Source organism: Punica granatum, chromosome 1, assembly GCF_007655135.1.
Source record: "Punica granatum isolate Tunisia-2019 chromosome 1, ASM765513v2, whole genome shotgun sequence".
NCBI classification, from domain to species: Eukaryota; Viridiplantae; Streptophyta; class Magnoliopsida; order Myrtales; family Lythraceae; genus Punica; species Punica granatum.
Window position 1 is genome coordinate 53,481,419 of NC_045127.1, and position 14,370 is coordinate 53,495,788.

General features: G+C 35.1%; 1 protein-coding gene across 2 annotated transcripts; it reads left to right on the top strand.

Moving 5' to 3' along the window:
• Positions 1-461: 461 nt before the first annotated feature.
• On the top strand, positions 462-2,161 carry LOC116192433 (transcription factor ORG2-like). 2 transcript variants are annotated; one of them, XM_031520988.1, is made up of 3 exons: positions 462-1,034; positions 1,168-1,578; positions 1,756-2,161. In XM_031520988.1, the coding sequence occupies exons 1-3, from the start codon at positions 657-659 to the stop codon at positions 1,891-1,893; spliced, it is 927 nt and encodes a 308-aa protein (XP_031376848.1). In that variant the 5' UTR covers positions 462-656; the 3' UTR covers positions 1,894-2,161. The 2 variants fall into 2 exon arrangements, with proteins under 2 accessions (XP_031376848.1, XP_031376854.1); XM_031520994.1 differs by having other exon boundaries at positions 467-1,034; positions 1,789-2,161.
• The last annotated feature ends 12,209 nt before the right edge of the window (positions 2,162-14,370 follow it).

Below are 14,370 nucleotides of genomic sequence, written 5' to 3' on the forward strand. Positions count from 1 at the left end.
ACTAGGAACATCCAAAGCGGGTGGAATGTCAAGCCCGGAACGTGCAGACACACACCTGCCACAAACCCAGTTTCGGTCGAGTCGGCCGTAATCTTAATTACTTCGGCTACAAAGGTCATTTTACTCTCCTTTCGACCTTCTCGGATGGATAATGTCTCGTGTTATACCGTCCGTATCTATCTATACCAGGTAAAGTTACATAAATAAATGTATGTAAGTCCTAGCTAGCCCGTTCGGCTTTTAAGATGTCATTCACTGGAACATTGTGATATTCTCGAGTCTTTCCTCTTTGCCTCTCCATAGGTTGAGTATGCATTTGTCGTTATCGGTGCAGTTGAGAGAGAAAGAAAACTGTGAACATGACGACGCGTCTGATTTGCCAGCTAAACATGTGAATATTTAATATGCGTTTACCCATATAGATATAAGTAATGATCCAATTGAAATATAATTATCCTCTACCCCATTTTATATTCCGGAAGCTGAAGTCATTTAATTAATGGCAGTTTATATATATAATCTCAAATATATATATATATAGTATGAATAAGCAATTCCTTGGTCATAGATCTCATCAACTTAATTTGAACCATTTCTTCCATTGATCAATTCATATCAGAGAAGTCACGGTGTTTTGCATACATCGGCCTGCAGATATGTTGGCCCTAAGCCCTCCTCTGTTCTCATCCAACGGATGGCTCGTTGATGACTCCATGAGCCATCAACAACAACAACAACAGCCACCACAACAACCACCAGCTGATTATTATCAACAACACTTCTCCGGCATCCCGAAAGAACTTTTGTCCCCACCGCAGCAATCCCTTCTCCACTTCTATTTCTCTCAGCCGTCCGATGATCACCCACAGCAGCTCGACTGCTTCGATCCCGTGACTCCCTCCCCCAAGGCTGCCAGTGGTGACCCCAGCATGGTCAAGAAGCTCAATCACAATGCCAGCGAGCGCGACAGGCGCAGGAAGATCAACGGCCTTTACTCATCCCTCCGGTCATTGCTTCCTGCATCCGATCAAACGGTATGGTTTTCATGAACGAGTTAACAAAGTTATTGCTATAGCATTTATATATATATATATGCATATACGTGCCGCCATATGTCATTTTTACTAATACTACCATCGGACGATGGTTTTTGGTTATTATTTTCAGAAGAAACTGAGTATCCCGTCAACGGTGTCCCGCGTACTGAAGTACATCCCGGAACTTCAGCAGCAAGTCCAGAAGCTCGCCAAGGAGAAGGAAGACCTCCTCATGCGGATTCCTTCAAAGAATGAGGCTGAAGAGGACAGTCCATCGGCCTACTACCGAGGAGGACTCGGCATACGGCAGAGGACTAACAGCAGTGCTTCACCGGAGGTCGTGGCTGACGAGAGACGATCTGTGTCTGCAAACCGGCTGAGTGAAAGAGAAGTTGCGGTTCAGATATCCACCAAGAAAGAAACCGAGAGCCCATTGCCTGAGATACTGCTTAATCTGGAGAGGGACGGGTTTTCTCTCGTAAACGCTTCCACTTTTGAGTCCTTTGGTGACAACAGGGTCTTCTACAATCTCCATGTTCAGGTACTTTCAGATGTTCGATTATCCGGTTTTCCTTTATTCCAGAAAGCAAGATGCTACCTAACTGAATCGCACCTGAAAAGAAGTACATCACTATATCAGCATAGTCATAGATATGAATTAAAATAGAAAAGGGAAAATGTTATTCGGTTCTTACTTCTTTTTTCCTTTTTTTTTTAGGTAACATATTTGGACCTAACTTTTATCTGTCAGGATGAAAGGATTAACGCATCAGACTGCGACAAGGTGCGGGAGAAAATCTTATCTCTGTGCCGGAAGAGCGACCGTGTCCTTCCCAAAAGACCTGGTATCCATTGATTTGTGGATCGATATTAATTACTTCAAATCATTGTCGTAAAAAATATTCAATACGTCGCAGCACTTAAACCTGCCAGAGGAACTATTGCCCTCTCGTAGGATGAATCGTGTTAAGCATGCGACGGCCTAATCATAAGTACTTTCTCAATCCTAACAGAGTGCCATATATGTTCATCGAGCTTAACTAAGATGTGTAATGGATACTATAAACAAAGATGTCAAGTTTCCATGAGAGCTCAAATGCAAGATTCTTGGGTTGTGCATGTAATTTGTAAATCCGAGTTTCCATGGAAATAAGATGATCCACGAAAAGAACAATCGCCAGGAAGAGAGCAGCAACTAGGTTGGCTAGGAAGATGAGAGCCACGATAAGAACCACGGGAGAGAAGATGTGCGGCAATCATGAGAGAAACCACGAGCAAAAGGGGCTTCAAATCCATAAAAATTAATTTTCGAGAAAACACACGTAAGTTCTGAAGCAATATGCCAATGATCAGTTTCAGACTCGGTTCCATCCGTAGGCTTTGTCGACTCAGGCTAGAGCGAAATTCCGACATCATGTCCCAGACTTCTAGAACTTAAAAAGAGAAGTTCACTCGATGTTCTCCAAGAGAGGATTGTGGCTTTTCTTCTGAATGACGTGCATGTGTTAGGATTTATTGATGGTCCTTTCCAAGCAAAGATTAGGATGACGCATTAATGTCTAAGGCCCCTCCCCTCGGCCAATTGCAAACCGAATTGCACATCCGAGGGCCGAAACCTCTTCCCAGAGGCGGGTTCTACAGCACTTCGTAGCCTTTCCCGAACTTAGAATCCGGTTATAAATCCGGTTAACGCTGTGAAAGGTTAGAATTCAATGAGAGAGCAGGACATGCCATAAGAACCCTGCAACGAAGGATCAAAATGTAAACCATAGACGAAAATGGCTTCTGAACAAGATTGATCTAAATTCTGTTGCAGTGTTCACATTAATATAGGCCCACCAATTTAGATACTGGGCTTTTATTTGGGCCAATGAAACGACGATTACATGGTGGGCCCAAATAACCATCAAAAGACTTGCTTAATAGACGGTATTAGTGGGCCTACTTTGGAGGCCCATAAAGCCCAACCACTTTTAATTAATGAACTATAGGAGCCTCTAATACCAATAGAGGAAAGACTACACTTGCCAAACATTTGATCGGAATTTTCCAGTTCTTGAGACAATGAAGTGCACGATGAGGTGACGATAAAACAAATATAGTGCATGGAATTGACTGAGAGAATGACTTGGTTTTACGTGAATCCGATCTGTGATAAAATTTGGCAAACGTTAAGTGAATTTTATTATGACATGGGAATTGATCCTTTGCTATAGCTTTCAAATGTAGGCATCTGCTCATTCCTGATTTAGCTAAGCTATATCTATGGTACATTTGTATATATGCGCACACTTATATATATACATATGCGTGTGTGTTTTTATGGATAATATTTATAGATATACAACGTAGGAGGTGGACAATGCATGTTGGTGTATAGGCACCCCTTGTCTATGAACGAACGAACAACAAGGATCGCACTCCACACCTCTTCCATGAAACCCCCACTTGCTTCTCGTCTCTTTAATATTTAAGCAATTATTATTATATGTATAGAGAGGAATAAACAAAATGATAACTGATAATCTAGAAAATGCACCTGGGCCAGGCATACGCACCAACGTGCATATAACTATAAATGTATACGTATATATATGTGTCGGTATTATATGTATATATATTTCAATAATTAAATAGGAAAATATAAAACAAAAACAAGTTGTTGATCCCAATATTCGTTATATGATCTCTTTCTCTTTCAAATCAAATATCTAACAGCTAGCTAGCTCTCTGCTTTTGTGTCCATTTTCATGAAAACGAGAGTCATCATAAAGAATGCGATGGAGGAAATTTATGATTTAAATGTAAGATTTGTAGGAAAAGAGAACATATAGATCTTATTATTTCTGGTTAATTTCCTTGTAACTTCTGAAGAGAGAATTCATATGTGAGCAACAGTGTGTCTTTATTTTTCATTCATGTGTGTTAAGTTTGTTAACACCCAAAAAACAATAACAATGATGATAATAAATTTCAATCCTGATACAAGAGACAATTTGAGGTTGGATTAATTACTTTAGAGAAGGGTTGATTAATATTATACAACTGTCAATAATTTTTTTTCCTCTGTGTGTAACCTGTTATCCGAAAGTCTAATACTCCGTTTGGTTTCGCAGTTAAAATCACAAAAAATTTAACTTTAACTTTAACTCAACACACTACACAGCAAAAATACACATTTTCCAAGTAAAAAATTTTAACTTTAACTTTAACTTAACACACTACACAATCATTTGTCATTTTCCACAATCAAAATCAAAGTTACTTTAACTCTAAAACTAAATGCACCATAATAATCCGGCTAATCCAGTTTGAGCGGGGTATGCCTACTAAGAGGAAACTCTCCCAATGAGAATTTTTCCTATTCAAAAGATTCGAATTTGAGACCTCATTTAAAGGAAACAACTCTAAACCGGCTGAACCAAACGCATGTTAGTTTATATCCCTACATCTTCATTTAATTAATTTCTGGCATTTATTAATCGATCTGCATGCAGCTGCTGCCCTGCGTGCAGGCTGCCAGGAAGATGTGAGAGATCATGTATTTCCTTTTATCTAGCTAGTTCTTTGTCTCACCTATACTTGTATATATATATATATATATATATATATTATTCTGTTAACCACATATTACTGCTTATTATTAACTAATTATTTTTTAATAGAAAAAAGTTGCATTGATGTTCTCGCTGTCAATTTTGCATGGGAATTATGCATAATTAGAATTACCAACGAAATTTCTAATCCTATATATATATATATATGTAGTTCTGGATTAATTAATTAATTAATCAACTAAACAACTAATTAGGAACAAGTTGGGGTTTCACCAAACCAAGAAAAGAATCATTCCCCTTCATTTTGTTCATAATCATTGTCAGGTCTGTGTCCCAGGGAAGATCGTACCTATATATATATATATGTATGTATGTATGTATATGCAAATACATGTATAAGGGAGAAGATGCAAAGCATTCTGCACTATGAAAAAGAAAGAAAAATGGGACATCATCATCCCCACGGCTACTTTGCAGCACCATCATGTCCATAACCTTTGGTTTTAGCTCAATATACAACATACATCGTTTCTGAGATCTATACATTAATAATTTCCTTGCATTTTAAGTTTTTATAATGCAACAGGGAAGAAAATCTTCTTTAATTTTAATTCCTCTATACTTTGGGCACTCAGCATTTTTCTTTTTCTTTTTTTTTTGAGAAAAAACAATTTCGAAAAAGAAAAAAACCAAATTCACCCTTCGATGCAAACTTTACTTGAGTCCTGGCTAGAATATATATAAACCAGAGGCAAAACAAGTCCCCCTTTATGTGATCTACTGATTTCCATTTGTCTGACTTTTATCACCATATGTATTCGCTTCGTTAAAACATCATAATATTGGTATGAATTAGTACCAATAAGCGGCATGTGTATAACGTCATAGTATACATACATATATGTATATTCTATATAGTGCATTAATCTAGCTAAGATTACCCTTGTTAAATGATTTTCAGGCAATGCGCCGTGTAGGGAAATAAAGATAAGGGGGACAGGTTTATATTTGAATCGTTGATCCGGTCTCTACTCAACCAATTCACTTGCCACAAGGATATATACTTAACATCCTTCAGGTCATGATGATGATGAAAGAATCACCACGATCTAGTGGATTAGTGGGTCGGGTGAACTGGTTTGAGTACATAGAGCCCGGACGTTGAAATCAGTTTGCATTTAACTATATATATATATATATGTATGTATTATATATATATATATCAACTAGGGTTTTGAAAGTAAATTTGTCATGACTTCAGTGATCAGAATTTCTAATTCTTCAACCCCATCTTTGTCGGAGGGTTGATTTTTGGGCGGCATGTATCTCTCATTCTCTCTCTCTCTTACACACACAGATATAGGAAACCCTAATTCCTCAATCGTATGTTCTCATCAAGTTCAAGTTTTATTAAATATAGGAACCAATTCAGAAAGAAACTATAGAGTATGACTATATTCAAAAAATTGAGGACATCTTAACTGACCAAAAAAAAAATAGTTTCAAAAATACAAAAAAAAAAGGGGGTAAACTGTGTTCCATCTTCTTTTTTAATAAATTTTTGGGGTGTAAAAGTTATTGTTATTCCTTCCATTTTAGAGGCGGAAATTTTTGGGAGAGAGGGAGGGGATGAGTACATTGAATCTTGCTAGGAAGCGGTGTACATCAAGTGGACGTCGCAATCGCAAGCAAATAAAGTCATCTTACATGAGATGTGGATAATCCATCGATCCTGCCCCTGATCTGGGAATTAGATTAAACATATTGATCCTTCTATGATATTGAAAGCTACTTTATATAGTGTTTCACAATTATATATGGATGATGACAACTTACTTAGTTATTCCACACAGTACAAGAATTTTCTATACACTGTAGAATCCTTCTACTCACACAGTACATACATACATATATATGAAATTTTGTCCAATTAGAACCGATAACTTATAGTATATTTTTAATCTAATTTGCAACAATATTATGTTCATACATATATTACTAGCTAACCGAAATTAGAATTAGACATGCTTATTCTATATGTATATCACCTTTAAAAGGATTAATATATAATGGTACGTTTTATATTATAGCAGTATAAAAACATTTCGGGTCCCGAGTCTTGGTCACACACACACACACATATATATGTATATATCTTTCTAGGTTGGAGCACACGCATATACTACTGCGTATATATATTTATATATACGCTTCCAGATGAAAGCAGCTAAATAGGTATATGTGCGTGCGTTGACAAACAATGAAGGGAAAAAAAAAGGAAAGGTTATGAAATTTAAGTAGGACGAAGAAAGATGTTACGAGACGTAATTAATTAAAGTAAGCGGTTAGGTCATTTCGAATAAGCAAATATTAATGCCTTTACGATGAGCTGAATCGGGACACCCCTACTAAAGACATTTATAATCACACAGACACTCAGGCTGAGAGATTAATGCAATCGGACATTTGATTTGAGAGTGATGTTTTCCTTTTTGTCATTACGACACGTCCATACAGACATTCACCGGCTGGAGCTACTTCCATATTATTATCAACCCCTTTTCAATAAAAAAAAATAAAAAACTACTTCCATATTATGATACAGCATTGTCAATTCATCATGAGGTTCATGCACTGAAATATATTAATTAGCGGCCAAATTTTGATCCACGCAAGTAGTACACGTACATATGCATAAGATCAGTAATGTTGTAAGTTGATCAGTGATTGGATTTCATATCGAAGGCGGGTACCACTACACACCAACCCGTTTTTGGATATAAACAGAAATAACTAACACCATACTCGCCAAATTGTTATTTTGATCCCTCCACTTACTCTAAGAGAAATTAGCTCAATGATTATAAATATATAAAAGTGAAGACGTGATATACAAGAATGCGCTATGACCTTAACTCGTGGTTAAACCTTTTGTGATATTTTGGACAATTTAATTCGTGATAGGAGGATCGTGTATTTATTCATTTCTATCATTGTCTTTTCACATTTTTCTACATTCTATGTAGGTAAGGTATTAGGAGGACATTCTCTACCTTCTATGTATATATCGAAAAGATATTATATGTTCCCTTTAAAAATTTAAAATATTTTGTCCTTCGCAAACTGAAACTACGTATGCTATATTATTAATAAGATATTAATTATTCTCTTCAAAGATTGAAAATTTTTATCAATCACAAATGAAATATATTGAAAATAATTCGGCTTCAAATCAATCAAAACTTTCTTAGTTAAAAATCGAATGAGCTAAATTTTATTTACATATGTGCAACGCGCATGTATGCATTTACTTCTGATTAATTTCTTGGTCAATATTATGTAAACAGAATTAAATATAAAAATAATTGAAAGAAAATATCTCTGTCCATCTGCTACGTACTCTCTCTCTCTCTCTCTCTCTCTCTCTCTGTATATATGTACATATGTATATATATCATATATGTATCCATCTGGACCATCTCCTCTCCAAATCTTTGAGCTCTGACCTGCCGACTCACCCTGACCCCGTAGACCCCTTCACCCCCACCACTATATATATATATATATAGTAATCTCCTCTAGCCTCTAATTATACTGATCTTCTTCCTCGGCCCCTCCTAATTAATTGTCGTTGACGTTGTCATCACTTTCTCAAAGGTCTCCTCCTACCTCTCTCTCTCTCTCTCTCTCTCTCTCTCTCTCTCTCTATTTGGGGGCTTCGTCTCTTCGATGTTAACGACGACACGGCCGCAATGGTGGACCCTCAAAGATACTGATAACATGCCACAGTGCCCGCTTGATGAAGATCTTCATAGAGAACATAAGATCAATTCCACCCATGTCGTTCATCAGCAGCATCGATCAAGTCTCTGACGTTGTCTTTAGCTCTCGGTTGATCTACCCGTAAACAGCTTGTACATCATATTTTAGCTGATCAATTTGATTATATGGTGTTGGAGCGGGTGAGGACGTGGATGGTGGTTGTTCTCTTGTTCCTGACGCTGTCCCTCCTGGTGCTGCCGCTTGTGCTACCGCCCTTGCCCCCTCCCCCGCTTCTCCTCCTTTTGGTTCCGGTTCTCATCATGTCTCTTCTTCTCCACTTGGCCCTCTCTGCACGGGCTAGGGATCCATTCATCGTCCCCCTCTCCGCTTTGTGATCATCGATCAGCTTCCTCTTTGCGCCGAGCTAGCCGGCCCATAACACATAAATACTGATAGAGGTTTTGTCGTATCTTCTCTTTTCTTCTCTCTCTCTCTCTCTCTCTCTTTTTTTGCTGAATCCATTTCTTGCCATTTTAATTATTCCCTTACACCTTGTTATTATTCGCTAGGATATATGTAAAAAGAGATGGTGTGTAGTCTTTGAAAGTAGAAGGCTTTGACAGGGTTAAGCAATCATACAATATGTATATGAGTGAATGTGTAATTAAGTTTTGTACATGCTTAATTAAGGATCGATGATGAGAAAGAATGAGAGATATGTTTACAGGCCAGTCGGTCTCCCATATAATTCGAAAAGAACTTGTGATGATCGAAGATCTGGTGCAACAGCCAAGCTCTCTCTATATATGCAGACATGAAATTCCAACTGCAAACACAAATCAAGAAAGAAGTAGGGTTTTGGTGGATGGGGACGATTAGGGAAAGAGAAGAATGTGTATTAGCGAAAGGAAAATTTCTAGGAAAGTTCGCCCGCTATCACAGCATAGGTTCAATGTACTTACTTTACTTGTTAACCGGAAAAATTTACTCATTTTACTTGCTTCTCTGGTATGGCGTGAGGCGATATATTCTTCAATAAATAAGTGAGAGCCCCCCATCCCTAATTAACTAATGGGCCATTTTTTTTCGATTATAGAGGAGATTCGAGGTCTAATATGATGAAACAAAAATCTTAAATAACTAATAAAGAGACATGTATAGTCCCAATAGGTATCGAATCTGCAATCACTAGGTCAACAGGTAATGACATACGTCACTGCATTATACCCTCTTTTAATAACTAAGGGGCCTATTGGTTCGATGTAATCTCCGGAATTTTTTAGGTTAATCCAAACTTTCCATTTGTATTCTACAGAGTTTGATTGCAGTATAACTAACCATTGTAATCATTTTGCCAAGTCAAAACTTTAATATAACCGTGGTCGGTAAAGCTGGTTTTACATCTGAAACATGTAAAATTCTTAGATTACGATAATACTATAGTCGTGGAATCCACATTTTATCTCTATAAAAATATATCGTTTATGATGTTATCTCCCACGTTCTCAATAATTCAATATGTACACCAAACGCAACAATTTCATATTTCAACCAATAATCCAGAAAAAATGATTTCACAATTTAAATTTTCCTATAATCTTTTCATTTTTTGTAGTCTAATTACGAAAACTCGAACCAAGCGCCCGTAAGTAATCTCTCTTCACAAGGGAAGGGAAGGGTAATATTTTGCAAATACTTTTTTTTCTTTCTAAAAGAGGTTAAAAATTACTTCAATGCACAGAGAAAAGGGTCCAGAAAGTTTTACCCTTAAGAAAGAGAGGAGGGTGGGGGGTAGTCTAAAGAGCAAAAGGACATTTTTGCTGGCTAGGGGTACATATACGTGGAACACTTGGAAGTCAATACCTAAAAGGGAAAAACAGTGGATTTAGAAGATTTAGTCATGGAAACATTCACAAATAATGGAGTACATACGACTTCAAATTTACTCGTGAAAATTATAAACGTAGCATCGTGTTTTCACATTGGAAAAACAATGAAAAAGACAGATTAAGGGGGAATGATGAGTTAATAAGGAGATTGATTTCTGATTAAACTCATGTTCCCTGATGTTGTTTTCGTTCCCTTTTTCCCTTCCTTTTTTCTTAATTAGGTTTTTAATTCGGTGTGATAATTTCTCCTCTTATTATTCCTTTTAAATAACATCGACAGAGGGGATAATAGTTAGAAGCTCTAGTTGGGACAAAATCGGATAAGTTCTAGAGAAAGAAATTATATATATATATATATTAAGCAATAAAGTAAATTAAGACCATCGTGAATTGATTCAAGAGATTTCGCACTTATTTTTTAAAATAAAATCTCGACTTTGAATATTTTGAATGATGAAAAATTGCACTGAAAGAAATATATGTCTCAGTGAATTCACTCGGCTTATCTAGATTAATTTGAACCTACTAGATATTAGGAACACATCTAAAAAAACAAAAAGCAAAAGGAACAAGCAAGAGCAAAAGTAACAAGCAATTTGACCCAGGGAATTTCTTGTTCCCGGAGTCGAGGTGAGGAGAGGGAGGGGGGCCCTGCCTGCCTTGTCCAAATATATATATATATATATATTCTGTCGAATATTTTAGTTACTGTGCGTGGACCGACAGATTCATCTGTATCTTTCACATAACTTTGTACGTGTATTCTTCGACCGGTGGGAATAAACATGTATACGTACACACACATACATATCATGTACATATATTTTTTTTTTTGCTGTTAATATAGAAATAGAATTGATTGGATTCATTCATTGGTTCTTCTGATCCAGTATTTTCACGTATAATCGGCTTTCAGTTACTTTGCTGTATATATGACGTTTTTCCTGTCACATCCATCCATCGGATTAAATTCCATGGCTCGTCATATCCATCTCCGGCTAATTGATGAGATCCGATCTAGTCCCATATGAATGGAAGAAGAGACATAAGCGTATCGATCGGGAAGAGCTGGTTAATTTCTAGAAGTGAAGTGGATTGGTCATCTGAATTCACGTGGATGACTTTTCTTAAGGTCAAGGAATTAGACTATATAATTCGTAGATTGCTATGGATACACTTTTGTATGTTTGTCATGTTTGAAGAGATGAAAATATCAGAGTTTTCTAAGAGAAGATCAGTCCGATCACTGCAGTTCTACAGCAATTTGACAGTGCATTTGATTTTAGAGTTAAAGTTTTGAATTTATAATTTTAATTTTAATTTTGAAAGAAGACAAAAAAAAATATATGGCCTGTATATCTCATTAATTTTGTTGCGTAGTGTATTGGGTAGTATATGAGATTATATATTAAATAATATATGGAGCCTATCAGTTTGATTTTGAAAAAATATATTTTGTTGTGTACTGTATTGAGTTAAAGTTAAAGTTAAAATTTTTCCTTTATTTGTTTGATGCTCGTTCGTGGGATTTTTTTTTCTTTTTGAGACTAAACATGGATAAGTGACTCGTGTAAAGGTCTTGTATATATTTTTCTTAATTGTAATGAAACGTCATTTTATCCCAAAAAAGGGAAATACTTTTTGCACGAAATATAATATTGTAATTTTGCATTCATGATCATGTATTATGATGAGTATATACTATGAGAATTTATTTCAGATGATTAGAGAATTAATTTATTATTTTTCTAATATAAGATATGTACGTCTCTCTCTCTCTCTCTATATATATATATATGCAAGCATGCATATATAAATTATTACTGTACGCAGGATGTAATAGAAATGATTATCTCGTTCTTAATTTCTGAAATTGTATATCTTTGCGACATTTTTTTATCTGTCAAAGGAAAAATACATTACGAATATATATATATATACATACTAGTAGGGTTGCCCATGCAATGCACGGTAAAACTAATAAATAAAACCATGCACGATATATATATAATGGAAAACATATATCACTTGCTTTATAATTAAATTTTACTTCAATTTAATATAATAATTATAAATCATATGAAAATTTTGACAATTTAATATCTTATTAAAAATACATGTTATATTATTCGACCGACTCTTATTATGCTATGATATTAATGCATATATATATATATTGTTGCCTTATTCAATTTCCATAAGTCACAATCCGTATTTAATACTTTATAAATCCGCTTATAAGATTGAGTTAAGAACTATTATTTTTTTATGATATTATTTTATATTATTATTATTACTTACTTAATTGTTAAGTAATGTCCATATTTACATTATTTATTCGTATTATTATTATTATTATTATTATTATTACTTACTTACTTATTTACGTCATGGTTAAATAATATCTATATTTACATTAATTTATCCGTATTTTAAAAAATAAAAAAGAAACTCGAGAATATGAAAAAATGAATGCACTCTCCTCACGAGAAGTTTTAAAATGCTTCCGGTTTTTTATATATATATATATATGTATATATAGATAGATAGGTAGATATAGATATATGTATGTAAAATTATCGAAACATAATATTGTTAGAAAAACTACTAATTAATTTCCATGCATGCATGCATCTAATGGATCTGGTCTCTGGACATGTATATAGATATTTATGCATTGACAAAGCAAAGGATTGGATAGAGAGGAGTTGTGATGATGAGTATCATTAAAGTCACCGACCTGTAGTGGAAAATTAAAATCTATTTTAGACACAAATGTCTAGACTCGACATGTTTGTCGTCAATTATATCGTACAAACAAGGGAAATTTCATTCTCCAAAACATACCGATGATTTATGACAATTTTCTTGACGTAAGGGACTCATCATCAGTCTCAGCTGCCACTTCACCCACTAATAATATAATTAATTTGACTGGTATTTTGCTAATTATCAATTCAGCATGCGTGAATGAAATATTGAGCACGTGCTATAGCTGCGGTTAAAAGCAAAACGACTGACCCATCATGATGTATAATTACGCAACACATGAGGACGAAAACGAAGTTCCGAGAACTCAAGATCATCCATTCGAGACAAACATATATATAGAATAGACTGCTTTTCGAACCTGCTAGAGCGCGCAAGGGAATGAAGTTACTCCGTCAAAGCAGAAAAATCATCTCCAAAATCGATTAATGAAGAAAATATATAAACAATATCACATTTTTCTCCCCGGATTAAAAAAAAAAAAAAGAAGTGTAATGAGATCGAATCCACCACGTCCTATCAGAGGTTGATATAATGGTACGTTTGTGACTAGATACATATATTTATGTCCCGTTTGAATTTCGAGTTCAACGATTTTAACTTTAACTCAACACACTATACAATAAAAATATATATTTTTCAATTCAATAATTTTAACTTTAACTTTAACTCAATACACTACACAACAAAAACACACGTTTTCCAAGTCAAATTTATAATTACATCTCATTTGTCCTTTTCCACAATCAAAATCAAAATCAAAATAACTTTAACATTGAATCCAAACAGCCCCTTATAAACCCACCCGCTGCTTCTTCCTTTTCTTTTCTTTTTTCTTTTTTGAAGTTTTTGAAATGAATACATATATGTGTCAATACTAGCTAGATTATGGAACATTATTAGCAATAAAAATCTCAACCACAAAAATTTCTTGTTGTGGGTCAGAATAGATAGAATCTAGATTCTACTTCTAGGACATGCATGCGCCTTTTGACCATTGACAACTTCGATTGAAAAAAAAAACTGTCAAAAAACAAATAAATGTCAACTCTATTATTCATCGCACAGATTTTAGCGTCTGCCTCTGGTTTAGAGGGAAAAAAAAAACAAGCAAAGAAATGAAAAATTGTGGTGCTACTTTTGTCCTAATTAAGGGGTGAACTTGTTTGACATAGTTATGTTTTAGAGCAGGATGGATTTGACACTTTGAACCGCTACATATATATACGATCGAGAAATTTTAAGTGTAAATGATGCATGTATATTTTGTATATTATAATTTTTATTATATATACAAGATAAAAAAATGTTTTGCTCATAGACTGGCCCACCTCGTCGGACTATATATGTGACCTA